The 24,474-nt window shown below is 48.3% G+C and overlaps 2 protein-coding genes across 3 annotated transcripts in view; one reads left to right on the top strand and one right to left on the bottom strand.

Annotated features, from left to right (window-relative positions):
* UPB1 (beta-ureidopropionase 1) overlaps nucleotides 1–14,660 on the top strand; it is a 30,401-nt gene extending 15,741 nt beyond the window's left edge. Inside the window, exons 5-10 of the mRNA XM_025857260.2 lie at nucleotides 2,001–2,162; nucleotides 4,263–4,432; nucleotides 8,389–8,470; nucleotides 9,695–9,737; nucleotides 11,207–11,361; nucleotides 12,871–14,660. Coding sequence (XP_025713045.1) covers nucleotides 2,001–2,162; nucleotides 4,263–4,432; nucleotides 8,389–8,470; nucleotides 9,695–9,737; nucleotides 11,207–11,361; nucleotides 12,871–12,954 — 696 coding nt within the window. The 3' untranslated portion in view covers nucleotides 12,955–14,660. The remainder of the gene's footprint in view (nucleotides 1–2,000; nucleotides 2,163–4,262; nucleotides 4,433–8,388; nucleotides 8,471–9,694; nucleotides 9,738–11,206; nucleotides 11,362–12,870) is intronic.
* GUCD1 (guanylyl cyclase domain containing 1) overlaps nucleotides 4,425–24,474 on the bottom strand; it is a 36,484-nt gene continuing 16,434 nt past the window's right edge. The window contains exon 6 of one of the 2 annotated variants that reach the window (XM_073889761.1): nucleotides 4,425–4,592. In XM_073889761.1, the coding sequence (XP_073745862.1) occupies nucleotides 4,486–4,592 (107 nt within the window). In that variant the 3' untranslated portion in view covers nucleotides 4,425–4,485. The remainder of the gene's footprint in view (nucleotides 4,593–24,474) is intronic. The other variant, XM_025857266.2, reaches the window with a different exon arrangement.

Genomic DNA, 24,474 nt, shown 5'->3' with positions numbered 1-24,474 from the left:
TCAATCTTCATTTTTCTTTGTTAAAACCTTATAATGTTGTTTGACCCCACTGATATGAAATGTCCAGAGTAGGAAAATGAATAGAGGCAGAAAGACATGGTTGCTGGGCAGAGAGAGGGATGGGGAGTGACTGCTAATGGGTGTGGGGTTTCCATCTGGGGGTAATGAAAAGGTTCTAAAATCAGATTGTGGTGATGGTTGCACAGCTCTGTGGATGTACTAACAACCACCCAGCAGCACGCTTTATTTTCCCCCCTCGCCCATCAGCAGTGACCCGAACAGCACACTTTAAAAGGATGAGTTTTGTACCATGCGAATTAGATCCTAATAAAGCAGTTCTCTCTCTCTCTCTCTCTCTCTCTCTCTCTCTCTCTCTCACACACACACACACACACGCACACACAAACCCAACCCATAACAACAAAGAGGTTACGAATGATGACTTATCCTTATTCTTAACAAAGCACTTTTTTCACTTCTCCATGTCCCATTTCAGATTTTATACGTATTTTTAGGGGATTTTTTTGAGCAGAACTGTAATCATAGTGATTCTATCAAAACTGAGTCACAATTCCAAACATCAGCATTCTCATGCTATCAGAAAAAAATCTGTCGTCTGCCAGGTTGTTGGTTCCGTGCTGTGGATAAAAGAGAGGGGACTGGTTAAGTGGTGACTATAGACAACACACTTGAACCAGGGCCAGAGGAAGAGGAAAGGGGGAATAGGGGATGAGAACTGGTACCAGGGACACCAGTCTGCATCAAGCGGGGCCCAGGACCCATGGATGCCCTTACATGACTTGGAACATCACCTTCTGCCCTTTGTGCCTTTCTCCATCCTTAAGGCCAGAGGTGGTGACAGGCTAGTTAGAGTTGAGGACAAATGACCATCTGGGGCTGCTTATCCTGATGGTCACCAGGTCCTTAATATTCTTATGTGAGACAAAAGGAATTCAGCATCAAAGAGTTTGGTTTGGCTTGGTTGGTATGATGAAAAGTATGAGGAATATTCTTTTTTTTTTTTTTTATTGTGGCAAACAGCACATAAAATTTACCATCTCAGCCATTTCTAAGTGTATCGTTCAGGGGTGCTAAGTACATTCACATTGTTTATGAGACAGATCTCCAGAACTTTTTCTTCTTGTAAATCTGAGACTCTGTACCTATTAAACAACTCTCTATTCACCCCCAGCTACTGTCAGCCAATATCCTACCTCCTGTTTCTATGAATTTGACTACTTTAGATACCTCACATAAGTGGACTCATTCAGTATTTGTCTTTTTGTGACTGGCTTATTTCATGTAGCATAATGTCTCCAAGGCTCATGGTGTCACGTGAATCACACGTCATCCATGTGATGACAGGATTTCCTTCCTTTTTAAGGCTGAATAATATCCATTTTATGGATATACCATATTTTTAAAAGATTTTATTTTTATTTTTTTTTTAGATTTTATTTTTAAGTAATCTCTGCGGCCAATGTGGGGCTCAAACTCACAACCCCGAGATCAAGAGTCACTTGCTCTACCAACTGAACCAGTCAGACACCCCAGATACACCACATTTTATTTATTCCTTATCCATCAGTGGATTTTTGTGTTGCTTCTACTTCTTGGCTCTTATGAAGAGTACTGCTATGATCATTGGTGTGCAAATATCTCTTCAAGATATTCTTTCAGATATATACCCAGAAGTGGGACTTCTAGATCATATGGTAGTTCTATTTTTAATTTTTTTGAGAAACTGCCATACTATTTTCCACAGCCGCTGCACCATTTTACATTTCCGCTAACAGGACACAAGGACAACAGTTATTCTTACTTAGCTCAGCTTGGGCATCAGGACAAGGCTGGCATTCAGTCTTCCAAAGAACAAATACAAATGATAGCTCTGAACCAAGTCAAATTATTTAGTAGCATCATTTAATTCTTCAATAAAAAAAAAAACCTATGACAGTCAATTTAAAAGTATGACTCTGTTACATTCCTCATCTTTGCAGCTGGCAAAGAAGCACAACATGGTGGTGGTATCTCCTATCCTGGAACGAGACAGAGAGCACGGGGACGTTCTGTGGAACACAGCCGTGGTGATCTCCAATTCCGGAGCAGTCCTGGGAAAGACCAGGAAAAACCACATCCCCAGAGTGGGCGACTTCAACGAGGTGAGGTGGCCCTACAAAAACCCGCTCAGCTTACTGGCCCTTCGGTCTGCACCTGCCTGTGGATCTTTCCGCGAGGGAAATCCTGTGTTGGATCATGTCCCGTCACACAGCACTGGAACACGGTATGGCTGTAGTGATCACGTGGAGAGATGAGATTTGAATGGGACTCCCAGGTGAGTCCCAAACACCAAGCACAGAGGGATATTTCTTTTTTTTATTTTTTAATACAATTTTATATAAAATTATTATATAAAAATAAATTTTTAATTTTAAAAATTTCTTATTTCTTATTTTTTATTTTATTTTATTTATTTTTAAACATTTTATTTATTCATTTGAGAGAGAAGGGGAGAGGCAGGAAAGGGAGAAGCAGACTCCCCACTGAGCCAGGAGCCTAACACAGGGCTCAATCCCAGGACCTGGAGATCATGACCTGAGCCGAAGGCAGACACTTAATCAACTGAGCCACCCAGGTGCCCCTAAGATTTTATTTATTTATTTGAGAGAGAGAGTGAGAGAGAGCAAGAGAGAGAGCACGAGCAGGGGGAGGGGCAGGCAGAGGGAGAAGTAGACTCCCTGCTGAGCAGGGAGCCCAATACGGGACTCTATCTCAGGACGCTGGGATCATGACCTGGGCTGAAGGCACTGAGCCACCCAGGTGCCCCTGGGTATTTCTTTTTTTAATATAACCTGACTTGGCTTTCTTAAATTCATCTCTGAGGTAAGTGGTATATAGATTAAAACCAAAATAAATAAAATAAATAGTGCACAAACATGAAATGATTCCTGCAGCCCCTTTCGGGCTCTGAGCTCCTCACCTGTCACAGTCTAGCCCTCATTTGGGAAGTGTCGATGTGTTGGATGGCAGGAGGTAAACGCACTTGTCTGTGCACATGGGTATTAGGTAAATCTTTGTGCCTGTGATCAAGGTATAAATGAGGAGAGCTATTCTGATTAGTTAATGCCAATGCATGGGTGGATTGGGTGAAGAGGGGTGGACTCCACCTAATACCTAAGATATGAAACCTGAACTTGACCTGCAGTAAATACAGTTGTTCAGAATGTGATATACCCAGTCCTTTGCTGCCCTCCCTGATTGTGGGGGTTCCAACTACACTCCCAGGCTGGTCAGAAGGACAAGGAAGGATCTACAGAGCTAGATGGCATTCCCTAGGGAGGAAAAAAAACCCTGGTGTCTCTCAGTGACAGCTGGAGGTGGGGGTGGGAAGATGTGCTCATCACCTGTTTACCCTGGGATTAATCTTTAGCTCCCAGCAGATAGTGAAGGGCTTGTCTCAACACACCAGGATCTACTCCAGTATCCACCACATGTACACATCCTGGTTGCTGCCTGATCCTAACACATTTTGAAATTAATGGGAAGAGGCAAAATGTTCTGGGAGCAGATCTGTTTGGGACCCCAACTAGCCCTCTAGCCCCTCCACAGTGCCAGCCATGAAAATGTCCCAGGGCCAGCACCCCAAGGGGGCAGGCAGAGAGGCAGACATGGCAGGATGTCCCTAGTCCCGGGCAGAATGCCCAGGGAGCTCTGTGGAGGAGAGTACTTTCAGGGTGTGAGCTCTAGTCTCAGATTGGCCTTCATCAGCTGGACAAGTCGCATGGCCACTGAGGCCGTGGTGTTCTCCCCCAATAGGCGGGGATTGCTCTGTATGAATTTCCAGTCCCTTCAGCTCTGACATTCTTCATAGGAACATGTGGTTGGTGAAGACATTGACTAACTCGTGTTAACATTGACCAAACCTTGACCATTTGTTGTACCATGACTGAAACCTAACCAAAGTTTATCCTTAAAATACTGTGGGAAGTTGCTTCGGGGATTTTTTTGGACGTGCCACAAAAGAAATTGTGGGGAAAAAATTAACCATGGTGATTTCCCAGTTATTGTGTCTGGTTTCTTCGGTTTCTCTCTCTCTCTCTCTCTCTCTTTTTTTTTTAACAGATTGAAATTTGGGAACTTAGAGTCACAGCCAAGATTGTTACTTTTGGAGTCCTGGCAATATTTTCTTTTTTTCTGTCAGATCTAAGGAAAGAGAAATTGTACAGCTCAGAGGCTTTCATACATGGTCCTTTGTTTTTCAGTCAACTTACTACATGGAAGGAAACCTCGGACACCCCGTGTTCCAGACTCAGTTCGGGAGGATTGCGGTGAACATCTGCTACGGGCGGCACCACCCTCTCAACTGGCTCATGTACAGCATCAACGGGGCTGAGATCATCTTCAACCCCTCAGCCACCATTGGAGCACTCAGGTCTCTCAGCAAGTAGGATCTGGGAGGGTTCTTGGGACCTAGCTCTTTTCGGCTCATGGCCGAGCAGCAGGGTTCAGAGGTGGGTTTGGTAAACTGTAGCAGGCAGGTGAGGCCACCAGGTTGTCTAACAAATCTGAGCCATGGGATTGCAGTTCATCAACTGTGAAAAAAAAAAAATACTCAACGTCAATTAAGATCCCCCCCTCCCAAGAGCTGCTTTGCTGTAAAATACTATTCCTTTGCTATTATTCTGAACACTGAGAGGATAACAGTCCCCCTCCACTCATGCCATAATTGTCAGGCTTCCAAAAAGTTCCTCTTCTAAAGTGCCCAGAGCATAGTAGGTGCCTGGCCAGAATTAGCCCCCTTCCCTGTCACGGCCACTGTGCTCCCTGACAGAGGGACCACAGATTCCTAAGCCTCTTGTCTGCGACATCTAGCACATGGAGGGCAGACAACTGGACGAGGGAAGGAACCAATGAGAGAATCAAAGCCGAGAGGGTCCTTAAGAGATCAGCCAAGTGGCTCTGAAATTTGTTTTTAACCAGCAAAGTGTTTTCTTCTAACAGCTAACACGAGTTTCGGTGTTAGCCTCATCCTGAAACAGATAAATCTATCTTGATGAAGGCAGTGGGGGGACAGGCTCTGGCAGTCCCTGGGCCCCTGCGCAAGACCCCTGGGGCCCTTCATTTAATAATGGCGGGTGAGCTAAGATGACCCAGCATGACTACACTTCCGCTGCTTCTCTCTTCCCCAACGGCTGAATATTTGGGTGGTTTCCAGTTTTGCATCATTAACAAGTACCAAAACTCTAGGAATTTATGTGGAAATATCTTTCTCTCCAACTCACTTCCTCCAAAGCAGGATTCCTGAATGTGGAAGTGCTGGCTTTCACTCTCGTTGTCCTGGTTGCCAGTGCCCTAGCAGTGGGACGCTGGTGGTGGGGAGGGCCCCGGTCCCTCGGTGGGGAGCAGCTGGGACAGTTCTGGTGGGCAGCTTTGAGTTCCCTGCCAGCCTACCCCTGTCACTCTTCTCTCTTGACTAAATTGCAGTCTAATTCTTCTGAAGGTCAGAATGTGACATTTACTTTACCTTTTCTTCTAAGCACTGTGCCCCCTTCTCAAGAGTGACATCTCCACAGCATTCTGATTTGCACAGCAGGTCCCTCAATGAGCCAGAACGCAAACCTAGTGGGCTACCTCAGGTCAGCTGCCCCCTCCGTGCACCCGAAGTTTCTGTCTGTGTCCCGGAGGGGCGCTGTTGGGCAGAAGGGGAAAAATCTCATCTTCGACATCCCCTGAAGAATCTCCCTGGGGCCTCATGGCAGCTTGGTTACTATGACAGAATCCAAAGGCAGTTGTGATGTAGGGTAATTACTGGTCATTCAGCATCTGGACCTGGGCAGAACCGGGCCAGCCCCCTGGAGCAGCCTCCTCCTGCTGGCCATGTGTAAGGCATTCAGCACGTGCCATCTACCTGCAGGGGTCCCTCGAGGAACCTGAAGCCAATGTGCTGAGCATCTCTGCCTGAACTGGCTCTTGGGCCAAGGCAGGCAAAGCTGAGGACTCAGGCTCAGATGGCCGCATCCCTGACCTTATTCTGTCGGGCTTTTATTAGCCCCAATTAAGCAAACAGAAGCACCCCAATGTAATATGCACATAACTGCTTGCGTCTTCAGCAGCCTAGTAGGCTTATTAAAAATTACTGATTTTCCTTCCTCAACCAACAATCATCCAACTCGTGCCTTTCAAGGGTATGATGAGGCTGTCAGTTAAAACGATAACAGGTCCTTTGGAAAGTGGTGTGTTTCATGAGCTCCCAAAATGTTCACACCCTTTGACCGGATAATTATACTCCTAAAACTTTACCTGACAGTGTCTAAAAGAGGAGGAAAAGGCTGTATGCATTAAGATGTTTCTGGCAGCTTTATTTATAATAATAAAAGAGCTAGAGGTGAGAGAAATGTCAGGGTTAGGTAAATTTCAGCCCATCTCTTCCATGTTAGTGAACAGCCACTCAAAAGTCATCCTGAAGATAATGCAGCCTCATGACAAAAGCCTGTGAGCAAGGAAAGATGTTTCCAGGCGGCGGTCAGAGCTCTGTAAACATCTTTTGCCAAGGATGGATGTGGAGTGTGGAAAAATTACAACAGATGGTTTATTAGGATGGTGGGGATTCTGGGTGGTTTTCTTAAAATGATAAATGATTATTTATAGAATTGATGGTGAATGTTTTTCAGCACAAGGCCAGGTAAATCCCCACCAGCTGCATATAAGCAATGGCTTCTGGAACCATCCATCCCTTCTCTGGCATGTCCTGTCTCCCTGACTCCCACATGCTCTGTGCGTTGGTGGGCTGTTCTCACTCATTTTGGGGGTCCCACGGTTCTAAGCACACAATAGAATTGAAGTGTGTTTTGATGAACGGAGTTGTCCTGACGGTGCCATGCAGCCCATGTGGTCTAAGGTTTCGGCCACATATATGTGTGAATAGGAGAGTCGTGCCTTCATCCCTTCGGTGCGTATCTTCTTCCCACCATGATTATTTTTAGGGCCTAGTGTAGCCACACTGGGAATAAGGCAGATGTCTCCATGCCCCCAGTGGGCTTTCCGTGATTCCCGCACACACTGGGCTCTCATGAACCTCCAGCTTCCTCTCCCTTGCTTGTTTGGAGAGCCTAAGTTTTATTGCCAGCTGTGGGTTTGAGTCCTACGCAACGTACCCTCCCAGGAGAATTGCAAGAATGATGTTTTATGGCACTCACCCTGCAACTGTCTATTTAATTCCTGAAAATGTCATTTACGGGTGTGTTTCTATAAAAATCCTTTCTTAAAAGTTTTGTCAGCTTGGCTTAGCAGCTGGGGGAAAAAAAGCAGCAAAATGAGTCCCCTCAATCAAGCCTGTGATTTTTTTTTTCCAGACTCGTGAATCCTCCTGAGAATTAGGCTTATCAAGCACCCACTCCCTCCACCTACTCCTGGTTTAAACCAGGTGCACACTGACAGGAAGAAAGATTCTAGGGCATTTTGCTCCCAGTCACTTAGTGTTTCTAAGTGGGCATTATGCCTGTCAATCCAGAATCCTAATGATGTTGTTCCTTAGACAAGAGATAATTGGTGACAAGAAGGCCCACTGGACCCCATGGCCCACTGTAGTTTGGTGGGCCGGAGAAGGGCGGGGTCTTCAGTTGGGACATCGCTTCCCATCATATCCTACCTTTGTGGGCGCTGAACTGAGGAAGGCCTGTGCCCTTGTGATGACTCCTTTCTGGGCCAGTAAGAGGGCCAGGGAGCCTCTGCTTAGAGTCTCGGGGCTCAGAAGAGGAAAACAGGAAGGCACTGGGAGATGGGGACCGGCTCAGGGGAGATGACACCTGCTACAGAATCTACTACCCTTTCCAGTTACCTAAATTCCTTTCAGGTTTCCTCTGTTTGCTCTAGGGACTGCTTTGCAAGGCAACAGAGCAGGATAGGGATTAGGGCAGCAGTTGGAGCTCACAGAGGGCTGTGCATGAGCCCTTAGACCCCCAGCTCCCTTCTAACATTTGCTAGGTGAGGCCGTGACCAGCCTGGAAGGTGAGTTTCTCACTCAACCCAGGAGGAGGGAAGGAGAGAGAACTAGCAGTTACGGAGTTTCTGCCATGCAGCCCCCTCTAGAAGCTTCACCGGTGTAGTCAGTCCTTACAATATCCCTTTCAGGAAGTTTCAGAAAAGAAAACTGCGGCTCAGGGCTGTTTTGGCTTGCAGCAGGCCCGCCCCAAAAGGCTGCTTGGGCTTGAGCACGGGACAAGCTGGCCTGCCCGTGGGTTTGGGGACACCCGCAGCCACACCAGTCTCCCTGGCCATCCCCACTGCAGAGCCGAGAAGGCCGGCAGCCTGGCTGTAGCTTGGGACCAAGCACCCAGCCCGTCTGGCTGGGAAGTCAGCCACCTGGTTCCTCTCGCTTCTCCCTCACAGTGAGTCCCTGTGGCCAGTTGAGGCCAGAAATGCAGCCATTGCAAATCACTGCTTCACCTGTGCCATCAACCGAGTGGGCAAGGTAAGTGCCCGCAGTCTGGCTGGGCTCCCGGGCTTGGTCAACCAGGTGTGCTGGGGAGGGGACAGAGCTGCTAGGAAAGCTGCCTGCCTAGAGGGGGCCTGGCCTCTTCAACCAGCAAAGGCCACAGAGAAGCAACTGTCTGCTGGCCCCGGTGGGGACACCACAAACCTCTTGTCCTTGTCCCTGTGTGTGTGCCACAAATTCTAGGGTCCCGGAGGAGGGGAGACTGGCTTGGTCTGTTCCTTTTAAAGGTATTACTATGTCTCTCTTCTGTTTTTGTCTATTTGGGTTTGTAGCTGAAACTGTTTTGAAAGGCTCTCACCCTGTCACCACCAAGTCTCCTGTTTCATATATTTTTTAAATTTTTTTAGATGTGATTTATTTATTTATTTGACAGAGAGAGAGTGAGAGAGCGAGAGAGGGAACACAAACGGGGAGTGGGAGAGGGAGAAGCAGGCTTCCCGCGGAGCAGGGAGCCCGATGCGGGGCTCGATCCCAGGACTCGGATCATGACCTGAGCCGAAGGCAGACGCTTGACCGACTGAGCCACCCAGGAGCCCCTCCTGTTTCATATTTTTCCCCATTGACCCATGCACTGAGTGAACTTGACTACAAAACACAATGCGTTCGTTACGTGATAATCCTCTTCCTCATTCTTATTAATCGGATGTCAAACTCTGATCAGACACCTGCTCAGGCTGAGATAATCAAGGTTTCTACAGTAAGTTGGTCCAATTTCTGGCAACATGAAGAAACTCAGTGTTTTCATTAGCCTGTATAACCCCATCACGGCTTGAGGTACTGTTTCCATTAGGCTTTGGGGGAAATTCTGATGGCAGTGTGTGAGCACCCCCTTAGTCCCCTCAGAGACCCCAAGCTGGGGCTTTATTTCCCAGGCAGACAAACCTCAGCCGCCTTCCACAGGCCTGAGAACCACTCTGCTCAACGTCTTTTTTTTTCCCCTCCCAGCAGATTATAAACTCCGCAGAGACAGTCAGGGTTTTTACCTTGCCTGTCAAATTCCCTGCTGGCCGCCTGTGTTGGCCCAGTGCTGGCGACTCAGCGGGGAAATTTCATAAGTACTTGTTGATTGCCCAGCGAGTACAGGCCATTCCTTCTCTCCCTGTAACTTGCTTCCCTGAGTCCTCCTCAGCCGGACTTCGCGCTGGTACGTGCTGGTAGTGCCACCTATAGGTTTTGCCTTACCTCAGTTTTGTTTCACAGGAGTACTTCCCGAACGAGTTTACCTCTGGAGATGGGAAGAAAGGTATGTTCCAGGAATTTCCGTGGTTGGCTGCAGCTGAGGCGTGGGCCTCACTGTCCCCTTCTCTGTCTGCCCCCTCCGGGCAGGGTCTGCCCCACAGACTGTGGTCCGCACATGTGGCCCATTGTCGGAGGGGTGCTCTCCTCTCATCTTCGTGGCCCACAGTGTGGGAGCCTGACTGTGGCTGGGTCCTGGGTTTGTGACTACCTCATTCCCTAATTGGGAATTGAATGGCACTGGGTTGGACTCCATCCCTCCCCTGGGACTGGTAAGGAGATGGGCCTATAAGACATGGAAGAGCCTTTTGTGGGCTCCCTTGAAAGAGGGGGTGCTTTATCCACCCTACACATCTCCTTCCTCTCTTCCTTTGTCCTTGTTCACCTGCCACCACCACACCCCATCCCAAGATGCACAAATGTCCCAGAACATCAGCATGGACTGCCTTGGGTTCCTCAGACTGCAGCTTGTTTTTTTTTTTTGTTTTTTTTTTAAAGATTTTATTTATTTATTTGAGAGAGAATGAGAGATAGAGAGCACAAGAGGGAAGAGGGTCAGAGGGAGAAGCAGACTCCCTGCTGAGCAGGGAGCCCGATGCGGGACTCGATCCCAGGACTCCAGGATCATGACCTGAGCCGAAGGCAGTCGCTTAACCAACTGAGCCACCCAGGCGCCCTGCAGCTTGTTTTGATCTGAGGGCAGATACCAGAGGTGAGGACCTCTGCTAGGAATCCCCCACCCACTGGTCCCTGTGGCTAAGAATGTGGAAGGCAAGGGCCCACCAAGGAGGTCTCAGAACTGGCTTAGGGTATCCCCTGGAAAAGGCAGAGAGGACTGAGCAGGTCTGTTTTCCCAGAAAAGCGCTTACTAAAAGGGTTCCAGATCCCCTCACTTGAGGTCCAGTGTGTCCAATCCCAGTCAGCTCCCTGCATAGAGAGGTGCAGTGAGGCAGGGAAGTGAGGCCCACTGGGTGCTTTCTGTGTCCAAGCCCCTCCTAGACCCTGCACTGTGCCCACCTGCTCCTTACAGCGTAGCTGTTAGCACCACCTGACTTGTGAGGGGACTGAGGCATGGAAGGAAGGTACAGCAGGTGCATCTGGGAAGGCAAGTGAGGGCAGAGCCCCTAGCTCACCGTGTTGGGCCACCACAGGAAGCAGATCACACAGGAAGCCCTGCAGAGCTGTATGACTCCCTTGGGCTGTGGGTGGCTAATGTTGGGAGTAAGGGCTAATACTTCTACAAGGATGACCTTTAAGAATGTTCCCAGGGGCCGAGGTGAGGGCTGTGAGGGTGACTTTTGTAGGGACTTGCTCAGCCTCAGGCCTGAGGAGGGAGGCAGGTTGTTTGAGGGGGTGGCACAGGGATTCCAGGGAAGGTGGGGAGGGTGGCACAGACACTTTGTCCTGGGTGTCGCTCAGTATGCCTACCTCTCGGCCTGCACAAGCTCACGGATGCTTTCTTTTGCTCCTCCAAAGCTCACCAGGACTTTGGCTACTTTTACGGCTCGAGCTACGTGGCAGCCCCGGATAGCAGCCGCACCCCCGGGCTCTCCCGCACCCGGGATGGGCTGCTGGTTGCTGAGCTCGACCTGAACCTCTGCCGGCAGGTGAATGACATCTGGAACTTCAAGGTGGGTCCCTGAGTCTGCTGCTGTTGCCCCGCTCCTCTGCTTGGACACCCATCCTGCTCTCAAGAGCTGGAAACCACAGCTGCTGGGTTTGCTCTCAGGAGCGGCCAGATGAGGCTCCAAGCCGAGCAGAGGACCGGGTCTCTTCCTCCCAGAGCTGGTGTGCGAGGGGGGAGCCACTGGGTCAAATGATGCCCAAGCAGCTGACCTTAATAAATTCTCCTCTGGTCTGATGTAGATTCTGGGCGCCTTGAAACAAATTAATCTCAATTTCATTTGTCCGGAGAATAGAGTGGTTTGGCTTCTCTAATCCCTTTTTTCCTTTCCAGGCATTTGCACAAGATAAATGTGGGTGTCTGGCTCTGCCTGTGGCCTGGCCCCATGGTCTAGGCCTTGACAGTAGAGGGAAATGGGTCACACAGAGAAATGGAATCTAGGCCCAGCTCTGCCACTGCCTTTCTCAGTCACCCTGAGCAAGCCCTTTCTGCTCCCAGGCCTTAGTATGCCTGTTTATAAAACTGGAAGATCTCAAGTGGCCTTTGAGACCTAACACATGTGACACCAGGGGTCCTGGGAGGAGCGGAAGTGCCCACCCTCCTGGAATGGGGTGGTGGCATCCACTGGACCCCTGGAATATACCCTCTTATCCTGGATGCAGATGGAGTTTGCTGCATTCGGGTCCAGCAGTATTTCTACCAACTCAGAACCCACTTACACATGCAAATGAATGTCCTCATGACTGCATGACTTTGCCCAGCGTGTCTGGGAGGAATCACCTCCCCCGTTTACCTGAGCATGGGTCTTTGGGCATGTTCCCTGAGTCTCAGATCCTCATCAGACAAATAAGGCATTGCCCACATGAACGTCTCCTGGCCGGGCTCTCCTCTTCCTGGGAAGCTCAGATTAATGCAGGATTCCACACAATAAACAGGATGTTTTCTCATCGGTAACTTTTTGAATGCAAAAGCCCACACCCCCCCCCAAACTATGGTGATGGGCCTGAGCTCCTGTCGGGGTTTTGGGAAGGAGGGAGGGAATGCCTGGGTGTGAGCACCCTGGGTAGGTTTGCCAGCCCTGTCCCCGCTCACCCCCAGACCCAGAACCAGGAGTCCAGGGTGCAAACCCCAGCAAATCCCACTGCTGCCTGGAGACCTGGAGCAGGTCACTCCCCTCTCTGGGCTGTAGGCTGTTCTTCTGGGGTTCTGCAAGACCTCAGGACAGCCTTCTTCCCTTCTGCCTCGGGGCAGGCCACACCTTCTGGATGGACAGGTCACAGAGGACTTCCAGCAAGAGGGACCAGTGTGTGTGAGTCATCTCAGCATCTGTGATCTTTGCTATAGCGCTAGAATCAGTACCCAGTGGTCACACAGGGGTTGTTCCTCTACGTTATGGTCTGAAACTGTCCCGGCCTCTCGCTGGCCTTCCCGACAAATTTCTGTCCCATGGCTGCCCTCTAGTGGCAAGAGGTGGTGGTGTGTAACCCGGATCGGTCTGCCTGTGTTTTGCTTTCAGATGACCGGCAGATATGAGATGTACGCTCAGGAGCTCACCGAAGCCGTCAAACCCAACTACAGCCCCAATGTCGTGAAAGAGTAGCTGGATTTTAGCCCCTGCCCGCCAAGGAGGGCACCTCTGCCCCTGGCAGATCAGCAAGTACAGCAGGCTTTACACGCCCAAGTTCTCCCTGATGATGTCCTGATAACACTGTTGGTTTAAAAATGTTCCAGGCCGGGAGGGTAGATTGAAGAGTAACTGCAGCGGGTATGAGGTTTCCTTCCTGGCTGACGAAATGTTTTGGGCCTACACAGAAGTGATGGTTACACAACACTGTGAAAGTACCCATGTGAAATGCCACTGAATTGCATGCTTTAAAATGGCTAAGTCCATGTCATGTGAATTTTACCGCCATTTAAAAAAAAAAAATCTCAGGCACTGATGGTGCAGGTGGATTTGCAGTTAGACACACAGGATGCCCTAGTCCTGAGGTTCGTCTCTTCCTCTGTTTAGACCGTCGGCAACCTGAGGGTAGGGGAGGGAGCGTCTGTGCAAGTAGGGGAAGCTGAGGCTGATCCAGTCATTAAGCTACTGGGTGGCTGTGGGCAAGGGAGACAGTCACTGGATATGTCAACATGGCTGCTGTCCCCACATATTCAATCAGACGCTAATCTGGGTGTTGCTATGAAGGTATTTTGTAGATGTGATTAAAGTCCATAACCAGTCAACTAAGCAAGTGAGATTATTCTAGATAATCCAGGTAGGCCTGATTCAGTCAGTCAAAAGGCCCCCAGGAGGAGAGCTGAGGCTTCCCTGATGAAGAAGAAATTTTGCCTGTGGATAGCAACTTCCCCCACCCCTATGTGCCTGAGAGATCCCATTTGTTTTTCCTGACCACCTGCCCTACAGATTTCAGACTTGTCTCTCCAGCCCCCACAATCACTTAAATCAATGCCTTGCAATAAATCTCTTAATATATATGCTACTGTTTCTGCTTCTCCAGTTGGACCCTAGCTGATACAGATTCTGGTACCAGAACAGAATCTTCAGGACGAGTTTTCTGCATTGGTGCTAGGTTTTCTGGAATTCTGCTCTAATTTGTTTCATTTAAAGGCACTCATGACTCTATTTGCAGTGTTAAAGGGGGCCATGGTAGTCCATGGTATGATGTAGCAATAGAGATTTAGAGAGAGAGCAGACCATCAGTCTGTGCCCCCTGAGTCTCAGCCTGCCATTCCTGGTGGCCTATCCCATCTGTGGATTTTAGGCTTGGCTAACCAGTCCCCATCATCATGTAAGGCAATTCCTTGCACTAAATCTCTGTGTGTCTATCTATCTATGCATGTGTGTGTGTGTGTGTGTATACGTATGTATCTCCTCTGTATATAAATATATCTGCATTCCCTATTGATTCTGCTTCTCTGATTGAGCACTGATTCCCTGACTGACATAGCACGTTACTCACCTCTCTGCACCTTGCCTTCCACATCTGTAAAGTGGGACCATATCTCCTCTTCTGCTTTATGTCACAGGACAGTGGTGAGAGACAGACTAGATGGGCCAGGGAGCCTATGTGGGCTCTGTTCCTTGCATCACACAGCAAAAGTCCCACCTGTGCTGAGAGCACCTGGGTGACTCAGTCGGTTGAGTGACTGACTCTTGGTTTCGGCTGAGGTCATGATCTCAGGGTCATGATCTCAAGGTCATGAGATCCAGCCCTGAGTTGGGCTCCTTGCTCAGCAGGAAGTCTGCTTGAGATTCTCTCTCTCTGCCCTTCCCCCTGGTCTCTCTCTCTCTCTCTCTCTCTCTCTCTCAAATAAATACATATTTTCTAAAAAAAAGAGTCCCAACTGTGAAGTCTCAAACCTCTACAGTCGGCCACAGTGTTGGAGGTGGGAGTGGGGTCCTCTGGTTCTACCCTTACTGTACCCAGTCAGAGAAGGCAGCTCATTCCTTCCCTGGCCCAACAGCTGAACTGCATGAACCCATCCCATGTCAGGGCCGGGGTGCTCCTGGACAGCCACCTGGGGAGAAAAACCTGGTTGGAACTGCATGGTCATCCCTCTGTGTTAACCCCCTCAGCCTCTCTGAGCCACAGACTTTTCGCTTCATGTAAAAGCCCCCTTTGTACTTATTTTTCATAGAATCCAGCCCTGCAGATACAGTGAGCTTTTCTGTCTGGCCTTCAGTGTCCACAACTTTTGTGCCTGTGGTTTCTAAGAGGAGCGTGTAGTCAACCTAATACAGAAGCCAGCTTAGATAACAAGTTGGTGTATTTATGAAATGGGCACTAATACACCAGAAAGGATTTGATTGTCCACACCTCTCACTGCCTAAAATCAAAATGTTCAGGTCTGCCTTAGAGTTGATGGGACCTGCACACATGGACTCACTTGAGGGTTTAACTCATGTTTAGGTGCTCGGCAAACACCTGTTGACTGAACCTAGGGTGGAAGTGGTGGGATCGTTGCTGATGCCACAGAAGGGAAGTTGCAGGGGGCCTGTGGCCTATGGGTGAAGCCTCTGGTCCTCGGAGCCTCAGTTTTCTCACCTCTAAGATGAGAGGTGACTGAGTTTGAGGCTTTCGAGGGTCTCTGCCGCTCTGCAGACAGCATTTCTGCCAGCCCATGGCTTACTGCTAGAATCTGGGTTACCAGGGGAGGACAGTGCCAAGCCACAGTGTGCCTGACAGGAAAAAAGGCAACGACATTCTCCAGGATAGATCACATGTTAGGCCACAAAACAAGTCGTGATAAATTTTAAAAGACTGAATGAAATCATATGAAGTATCTTTTCCAATCACAATGGAATGAAACTAGAAATAAGTAGCAGAGGGAAAATTCAAAAATCTATGAAAATTAAACCACACATTTTTGAACAACCGATGGATTAAAATCACAAAGGAAATTAGAAAATGTCTCGGAACAAATGAAAACAATGACAAAACATACCCAAACTTGTAGGATGCAATGAAAGCAGTGCAAGAGGGGAATGTATAAACACTTATACTAAAAAAGAAGGCAGGTGGGCGCCTGGGTGGCTCAGGCGTGAAGCGTCTGCCTTCAGCTCAGGTCATGATCCCAGGGTCCTGGGATCGAGCCCCGCATCGGGCTCCCTGCTCTGTGGGAAGCCTGCTTCTCCCTCTCCCACTCCCCCTGCTTGTGTTCCCTGCTCTCGCTGTGTCTCTCTCTGTCAAATAAATAAAATCTTAAAAAAAAAAAAAAAGGACAGGCACCTGACTGGCTCAATTTGTGGAGCAGGTGACTCTTGATCTCGGGGTCATGAAATCAAGCTCCACACTGGGCTTAGAGTTTATTTTAAAAAAAAAAAATTTAAAAAGGAAGGATTTCAAATCAACAACCAAATTTTACATCTTAAGGAACTAGAAAAAGAAGAGCAAACTAAACCCAAGGTAACAGTAGTAAGGAAATAATAAAGATTAGAGCAGAGAGAAATAAAATAGAGAATAGAGAAACAATAGAGAAGAGCAATGAAAACAAAAGTTGGTTCAAAAAGGATAACAAAATTGACAAACCTTTAGCTTGAGTGACTGAGGAAAAAAGGGAAGACTCAAATAACTAAAATCAGAAATGAAAGTGGGGACATCACTACTGATTCTACAGAAATAAAAAGGATTATAAGAGTACTATGAACAATTTGTTAGAGGAGGTCATCAAGAGCATGTGATTGCCGGGCGACCCATGAGCTGGACCCAGGCAATCAGAGGCTCCTTCCCTCCCCCGCTGCTTCCCCCCATCCTTGGAATGTGCGTTCTGCCCACTGTTGCTACACTAGGAGCTACTTCAAAGACACAGCTTGAGAGAGTAATATTAGGACCATCTGGGCAGTACATGTGACTGAACCCCATTAAGATTTCTATATGAACTCTTAAGATTCTGGTGGACACGTGCAGAGATCTACTTGTCTTGTGGCCGCTCAAGACGAGCCTCATATGTAAGTGGCCTTGCTTATTAAAACTGCCACCTACAATCTGGGAAGGTCTGCGTCTTTCTTCAGTCTCTCCTTGCCCTCCAGGTATGGGGGCCAGTTTCAGATTTCACCTGGGGAGCTCCCACATTGGCAAACCAACACAACTGTCTGCCAACACATTGGACAGCCTAGATGAAGTGGACGGATTCCTAGAAACATGAACTACCAAGACTGAATCATGAAGAAATAGAAAATCCGAATAGACCCATAACTAGTAATCAAAACCCATAATAAGTAATCAAAACCCCCCTGACAAAGGAAAGCACTGGACCTGGGGGCTCCACTGGTGAATTCTATCAAACATTTAAAGAAGATCTAACACCAGGGCACCCAGCTGGCTCAGTCAGAAGAGCATGCAACTTTTGATCTCAGGGTCATGAGTTCCAGCCCCACATTGGGTGTAGAGATTACTAAATAAATAAATAAGCTGTTAAAAAACAAAAAGAAAGAAAGAACTAAAACCAATCCTTCTCGAATTCTTCCAAAAAATTGAAGAGGAGGGAGCACTTCTTAACTCATTGAGGCCAACATTACGTTAACATCAAAGCCAGACAAAGACACAGCAAGAAAACAAAACTACAAAGCAATATCCCCTTTATGAATATTGATGCAAAAACCCTCAGCAAAGTACAGTTGACCCTTGGACAATGCAAGGGTTAGGTAGGGGCACCGACTCCCTACACAGTCAAAAATCCATATATAACCGTCGACTCCCCAAACCTTAACTACTAATAGCTTACTGTTATCAGAAGCCTTACCAACAACATAAACAGTTGATGAATACATATTTCATATGTTATATGTATTATATACTATATTCTTACAATAAAGTAAGCTAGAGAAAAGAAAATATTAAGAAAATCATCAGGAAAATACATATACAGTACTGTACTATATCCCTCCCCAAAAAAATCCACATACAAGTGGACCTGTGTGGTTCAAACCTGTGTTGTTTGAGGGTCAACTGTACTAGTAAACTGAATCCAGCAGCATATTAAAAGGATTAATGGCTAAGTTAGTCTTATTTCTATTGTTTCCTTTAGGATAAGTTCTAAGAAATAGAATTCACCGTGTTAAAGAAACACGAACATCTTGTCAGGGACTGGGAAGAATCTGAGCTCTTACCCTGTTTGGAAGCTGACAACTTAGCTGACCTCAGTTTCTTTCTTTTTTTTTTTTAATTATTTTTTTTAAAGATTTTATTTATTTATTTGAGAGAGAGAGAATGAGAGAGAGCACGAGAGGGAGGAGGGTCAGAGGGAGAAGCAGACTCCCTGCCGAGCAGGGAGCCCGACGTGGGACTCGATCCCGGGACTCCAGGATCATGACCTGAGCCGAAGGCAGTTGCTCAACCAACTGAGCCACCCAGGCGTCCCTGACCTCAGTTTCATGGATGCTAGCAGAAGACACAGCATTCCTCAGAGACAAAGGAGCTTAGGACAGCAGTAGAAGCAGCCAGAGTACCAGCACCGCCTTGCAGTTCCCTGGGCCTCAATTCCCCCAGGACAAGACAAAAGCGGGTCAAGAGACTCCTGCATGCGCAGTGGGTTGCATTAAGAAGAGAAAGGGAAAGAGGGAGAAGAGCTTAGAGAATTGGAATCTTTCATACTGGAAAGTAAAGCATGTCTGCCCTTTGCTCTAAAGGCAGACACTATCTCTGTCTGCCAAGATTGCAAAAACACCTGCACTTTGCTCCAGAGGGAGACAGCTCTATCTTCTAAGGCTGTTGGCTCTGCAAACATCTTTGGAAAGACAGTCCAGGACAAAGGCATTCACGGTTCTAGCTCATGCGTCAAGCAGAAATTTGAGAAAAGTGACAGACCTGTAGCAGTAACTTCCAACCAATATCCATTTCTCATTTCTGCATCATCTTGACTTCTGGCAATTTCCCCATGAGTGTACTACTCTATCAGACACTCTGATTAATTTGACTGACAAAGGCTGGACCAAATCAGTTCCATTTTTCTTGTAGGAGTTCCTCAATTTTATCCACAGAACTTCAAGGAGCAAAACAAGCCCAACCTGCAAATTACCCTCAGTCTTACTTCCTAGGGTCCTCAACCCAACAGGATGGACAAACCCCACGAACCATCAAGGTCTACCTTAGAATGCCAAGTGGCTGTCTCAAATATTGACCTTTCCACTTGGCCTAGGCCATTAATCCAGGTATGGCAGGATATATTAGATATTGTCCAATCTCTACCTTGGCCTACCTTGGAGGAAGTCTAGGCAACTCTATTATCTAAACCAACCTAGCCAGTGATTTAACACTGACCTGAAATGCCTTCCAGGGCCAAGGTAGAAATCCTGATTGCTTCAGCTAAAGTCAGGGGCAAATGTTGCATCACCTTTTCTAATCAGATGACTACCATCATGGGGATATCTGCTCACAGAGTGCACGTAAATAACGAGTCAGTTACTGGTTCAGGAAGCTCCCCTTGATAACTAAGGCTAGCCTCATTTTAGCGACATCTCCACAATTGTCTGTGGGCAACCTGATCTATTGGTGGTATGTGCTTCAACAATTGAATGGACCAAAGACCTAAGTGTAAGAGCTAACACTCTACAATTCCTAAAAAAGAAACCACAGAAAACAAAAAACAAAACACCACACAGAAATCTTCATGACATTGGATATGGCAGTAATTCCATGGATTCTGGCCTACGACCAGCATGAAGATGCACGACACTATTCTGGGGGAGGTTGGCAGGTTACTGCCTGGCTTCCATACAAAAACAGTCATCAGGGCGCACGTGGTGCCCCTAGAAAATGTTCTTCACAAGTGTTGGGGTTCCCCAAGTAGGACCTATATAAGTCAGGGCACAGGTTGATTACATCTCCGGTGTGGCCTCCTGCCCAGCTGGTAGGCCTTAAGTTTCCCAGTTAGTTTGAATAATTGAATCTAATCCTTGTTTTTGGAAGGACTGCCTGCAGGTAGTCAGGCCAATCAATGCTGTTTGCCCATGCCACAGGTTGGGTGACATTTGTCTTCTTCCCAGAATGGCTGAATGAGTTCTGTGAGGATAGGGGTTGGGAAGACATCTGGCGGTATTACGGTTGTTTTTCCTGGGAGATGCAGGAGCCAGGGACATCGCCTGTGTTGTGTTTCCAACAGGCTTCTGGTAAGGTTAATAGGAATGGTGATCAAGCTGTGATCAAAGCCACCTGGTTGGGAAGAAGGCAAACGCCTGCATGTTAAATTATATTTAACATGCTTACAAAAGTCTGGGAGCGCCACACTGGGGCATTTTTCATAACGAAGACTCCAGAGGCAATTATGAAAGACCAAAATCATTAATGATTAGTGCTCCTCCCTACCTAGCTCCTAGAATCTAAGCTGTTTCCTATCTAGGTGTCAAAGTTGCTGTTCCTCCTCCAAAGTCAGTGTGAATTCCAATAGCTGAGACATCACCTTCCCCCCTCCCCCTGTCCCAGTTACCCCTTTCTCAACCCCCTAGCCTTTGTTCGGAAGGGCCAGGGGCAAGAGGAACAAGGGCATTTTTATAAAATGCGCTAGAGCTGTTATTTTCCCAACTTCATCCTCCATGGGCCGCCATAGTGGGTCTCGGCAAACAATATACTCACCCAAGTGGCCATTGTTCTTATGACTTACGGCCAGGTCAGTCCAACAAGAGAATCCAAGCGGCTGAACTAAAATCAAGTTTGAAGCCCTAGGCCTCCTTTTAGCTGGGCTGTCACTTGATTTTTTTTTTTTAAGTTATTTATTTATTTGAGAGAGAGAATGAGTGAGAGCATGAGCAGAGGGAGGAGCAAAGGGAGAGGGAAAGAGAGAATCTCAAGTAGTCTATGCCCAGCGGGGAGCCCCAAGTGGGGCTCGATCTCACAACCCTGAGATCATAACCTGAGCCAAAATCAAGAGTTGAACGCTTAATAGACTGAGCCACCCAGACGCCGCTGGGCTGTCACTATAGAACATGTGGCAACCAGGCTGGCCTGGAGTTGCTCTTAGGAAAAAAAGAAGCAACATGCCCAGGAATCATCAAGTCTGAATCCCCAAATCCAAACTGCTGTATGAGAGAGTGTGGACCAAGAAGGAGTGAAAGAGGCCAACTTAGAAACCTTTTTAAGTTGATTCTTGAGGAGGCATTCCGGGGAGGGGGGCCCACTTCTCATTATCAGCTACCTTCATCAGCATTGCAAACCCAATTGAAGGTAGTAAGAGGTGTGCATCTCTGTAACTGTTGTTTGAAAGGGGTCACATCCATCTCCCCACCCAGGATGAGACTTACTACTAGTTGTTACAATGGGGCAGACAGAAACTGACCACCAGATAGTGCAGGATGCCTCCTGCACACAGGGAGTTAGCAACAACCAGTGCACCATCCAGGTAGAGAACCGCATTATCTTGCAGATTCTCCAAGTCCCAGTCCCCAGAAGAGCCAGGGACACTTGCACGTGCAATGGGTTGTGTTACAGGAGAGGAACCCTGAGTTTAAGGAGCCCAAATCTTTTATAATGGGCAATATATCTGCCTGTCTGTGGCCCTAAAGGGAGATACTTCATGTCTTCCAAGGCTACTTGCTATACAAACATTCCTGAGAAGTTAGTTCAGAATGCATAGCCAGTGTCTCTGCTCTTGAGACGGGCAGAAATGTAGCCACTAGTGGGCGGGGCGGGGGGGGGGGCTTCATCCTCCCACTCATCCTCATAAGAGAGAGTGTCTGCTGAATTCTGCTTAACACCGTAGGTTCAAATGCAACCTTCCCCTGAATGGTGACCTCTGATTCTGAAAAGTACAAGAAAGCCACTAAAACAGGCATCATTAAAAATCTGCCACTGACCATTCACATACTTTATCAAGCATCTACTAGGTGTCAAGGGCTGGGGGCTACAGTAGTGGAGACAGGTAGACAGGATGATGTGGCTGAGGGGTGCAGAAAAAGGTACTCCTTTAAAAGGGGTGACATTGAGCAGAGCCTTGAGGAAAGAAAGGACGTTGGTGAGTGAGAGGTATAGAGAGCAGGCCAACTTGGCTGCCTCATGGGTCTGTTGTGAGCTGTGCACATCCAACCCTTGTAAATCAAGGGGCCCCAAACAGCTTGGGGAGACTGGCTTACCAGATCCCTCGGTGCTGGGGGAAACCCAGGGGCTGGAGGCAGATCCTCAGGAAGCAGTATTCAGGATGCATGTCGGCACAGGCAGCCAGGGAGAGACACAGAGGAGGGAGACGGGTGGGGGAGAGGGCTGGGGAGGATGGAGAAGTCACTGGAGAGGCCACTACACTGGGCCCATGGGACCAGCAGCACAGCATTTTGTGTCCATTTTCTGGCACTGAGGTTTTCCCATGAACACTTAAGTCCATGCTGGTCCCATCACTTGGCCCCTGGGACCAGCAGCACAGCAGGATGATGTCTCAGTATCTTCCTCGTTTTCTCAATTCTGTTCTGACTCTGGAGGGTGGGGGCAAGTCTGTGGTGTGTGTTCTTGGATACTGTAGCTCGAGACAAGTCAGCAAGGAGAGCAGGATCTCTGCTCTTCCAGAGTACTGGGGCCACACGCCAGGCTTTCTACCTGGAGGCAGAACCCCAGGGGCCTGTGGCAGCCCATCTCTAGCTCCAGAACTCAGAGTTCATTTCCTGGCTCTTCTGGCATTGGCTCGCCCCTACAGGGCCACCAGGGTTACTTTGGACTATGGTCTGGGCTGAAGGTTGGGAAAGTAGCACTGGTGGGTTGGGGTCTAGCTCTGTCTGTAGCTGAGTGATGACCTTGGGCTAGTTGCTCCCCTCTCTGGGCTGCACTCTCCCCCTTGGACTAGACCAATGGTTACCCAAGTGCTAGCATATTTCACAGAGTAACAGTGTTACCCAAGAACAGCTGTGGCTAAGGAATTTGGGGAAACCCTAAATGAAGGGAGTCCCCTTGCTGCAGGATTATAGAGAGCCTTTTCTGCACTTCTTAAATCCCCCGGAGGGGACTGTAGCATGCAGTATTTGCCAAACTGACCTGACCAGGGCACCCCATTATACAGAGCTTCTCACCATTGGTATTCTGAAGGGCCCGTCTCAGGATGTGCTAGCCAAGAAGTCTCCAGGGGTGTTCCTAGCTCTAAGATTAAAAAAACGTAACCACCAGATGTCCAGTGATCCTTGCCTCCTGGTATATCCTGTGTAAATCCCCGGTATATGCTGGACTTACTGATGCACTTCTATCTAAATAAGAGTATTGCAGAAATGACAGGATGTCACTTCTGAGATTAACTTATTAAAAAGCTGTGGCTTCCATACTGGGTGCTTCTTTTCTCCTTCCCTCTCTCTCTCAATCTCTCTCCCTCCCTTCCTCCCTCTGACTCGCTCCCTCCATGTCTTTACCACCTGCTCTAACATGAGGACACCCAGGCAGCCTATGGCCAGCAGCCCTGTCAGTGAGCTTGGAAGCAGACGCTCCAGTATGTCAAACCCTGAGGTGACTGCAGCCCTGGCCAACAGCTTGAGAGATCCCGGGCCAAAGGCACCCGTTCAGCTGTACCCAGCTCTCCCTTCTGGCCTGGCCCCTTGGCTCCCAGTGGGGCCTCTCCCAGGAATCCTTAGCCCGTCCTCCGCTATCCTCACCCTGCGTGCTCTGGGCAGCCAACTCTACCCAGTACTCGCTACCTCATCTACATTTGGCCCCCCATTTCAACACCTCCCTCATCTTCATTTTTCTCCCGTAATTATATTCAATGGCCACTCAGAAGCCCCAAACCGATCTTTCCCATGCCTGCCCCAACGATGATATGCTCATTCAGAATGGGGCAGGGCAAGTGTTGTTGGTTAGGCATGTAGACAGAACCCCAGCTATGCTGCCTGGCATACTCCAGCAGGGCACCCCAGCCTCAGCTGGCCAACGCCCTGATTGAAGGTATGTTTGCAGGGCCACTCACCAGTTTGGAGAAGCGTCCAAGGTCTCAGTCTAACTCCTAATATACCCCCACCATGAGGGGCTTGGGGAGGGGCAGAACAGCCGTCAGTCAGGACGAGAATAGAGGCCAGAGACTGGGACCCTACCCAAGAAGCCAGTTCTGGCTCTGTCAGCTCCCTGTGGGACGTGGGGCAGGTCTGAGGCTGCCGGGTAAGGTAGGATTTCCAAACACTTCCTTTTTTCAGAAATAGAATTCTTATCAAATGTAACACTAGAAGAGCCCAATAGCTAGCAAATAAGGGGAGCTGCTGATTGGGGGTGGAAGGTACAGGGAGGCTGGGGTCCTGCCCGCAGGGCTCCCCACTCTATTGCCTCCTGTGGGCCCCACTGTCCCTCTTATTTGATTCCACATCACCCCAGACCTTCCTCCTGCCCAAGGCTGTGTGCGCTCCATGCCCTCTTCAAGAACCGCCATCAAGCTCAGCTCTGAGGCCCTTCCATCTCCAGCAGTGCCTACCTAAGCCCTGCACAAGCATCAGGAGGGAGGCAGAACTGAAAAGCAGTAAACAGGATTCTAGTCCCAGCTTAAACCTGGCATGGCAGGTCAAGGATTCGCATGTGCTCAAGCTGAGAGTTTGGGAGGGAAACAAGAATTCACAAAGGTGGGCCAGGGGCTGCCATTGATTTTGCAGTGAGAATAATGTTTATTGAGAATGGCTCATTAAAGACAAAATATATATATATATATATATATATATATATATATATATATA

Source organism: Callorhinus ursinus, unplaced genomic scaffold (assembly GCF_003265705.2).
Source record: "Callorhinus ursinus isolate GAN/ISIS: 27379988/994484 unplaced genomic scaffold, GSC_fseal_2.0 scaffold117, whole genome shotgun sequence".
Taxonomy (NCBI): Eukaryota; Metazoa; Chordata; class Mammalia; order Carnivora; family Otariidae; genus Callorhinus; species Callorhinus ursinus.
Note: the sequence above shows the minus strand (reverse complement) of the source record. Positions and strands in the feature narration are given on the sequence as shown.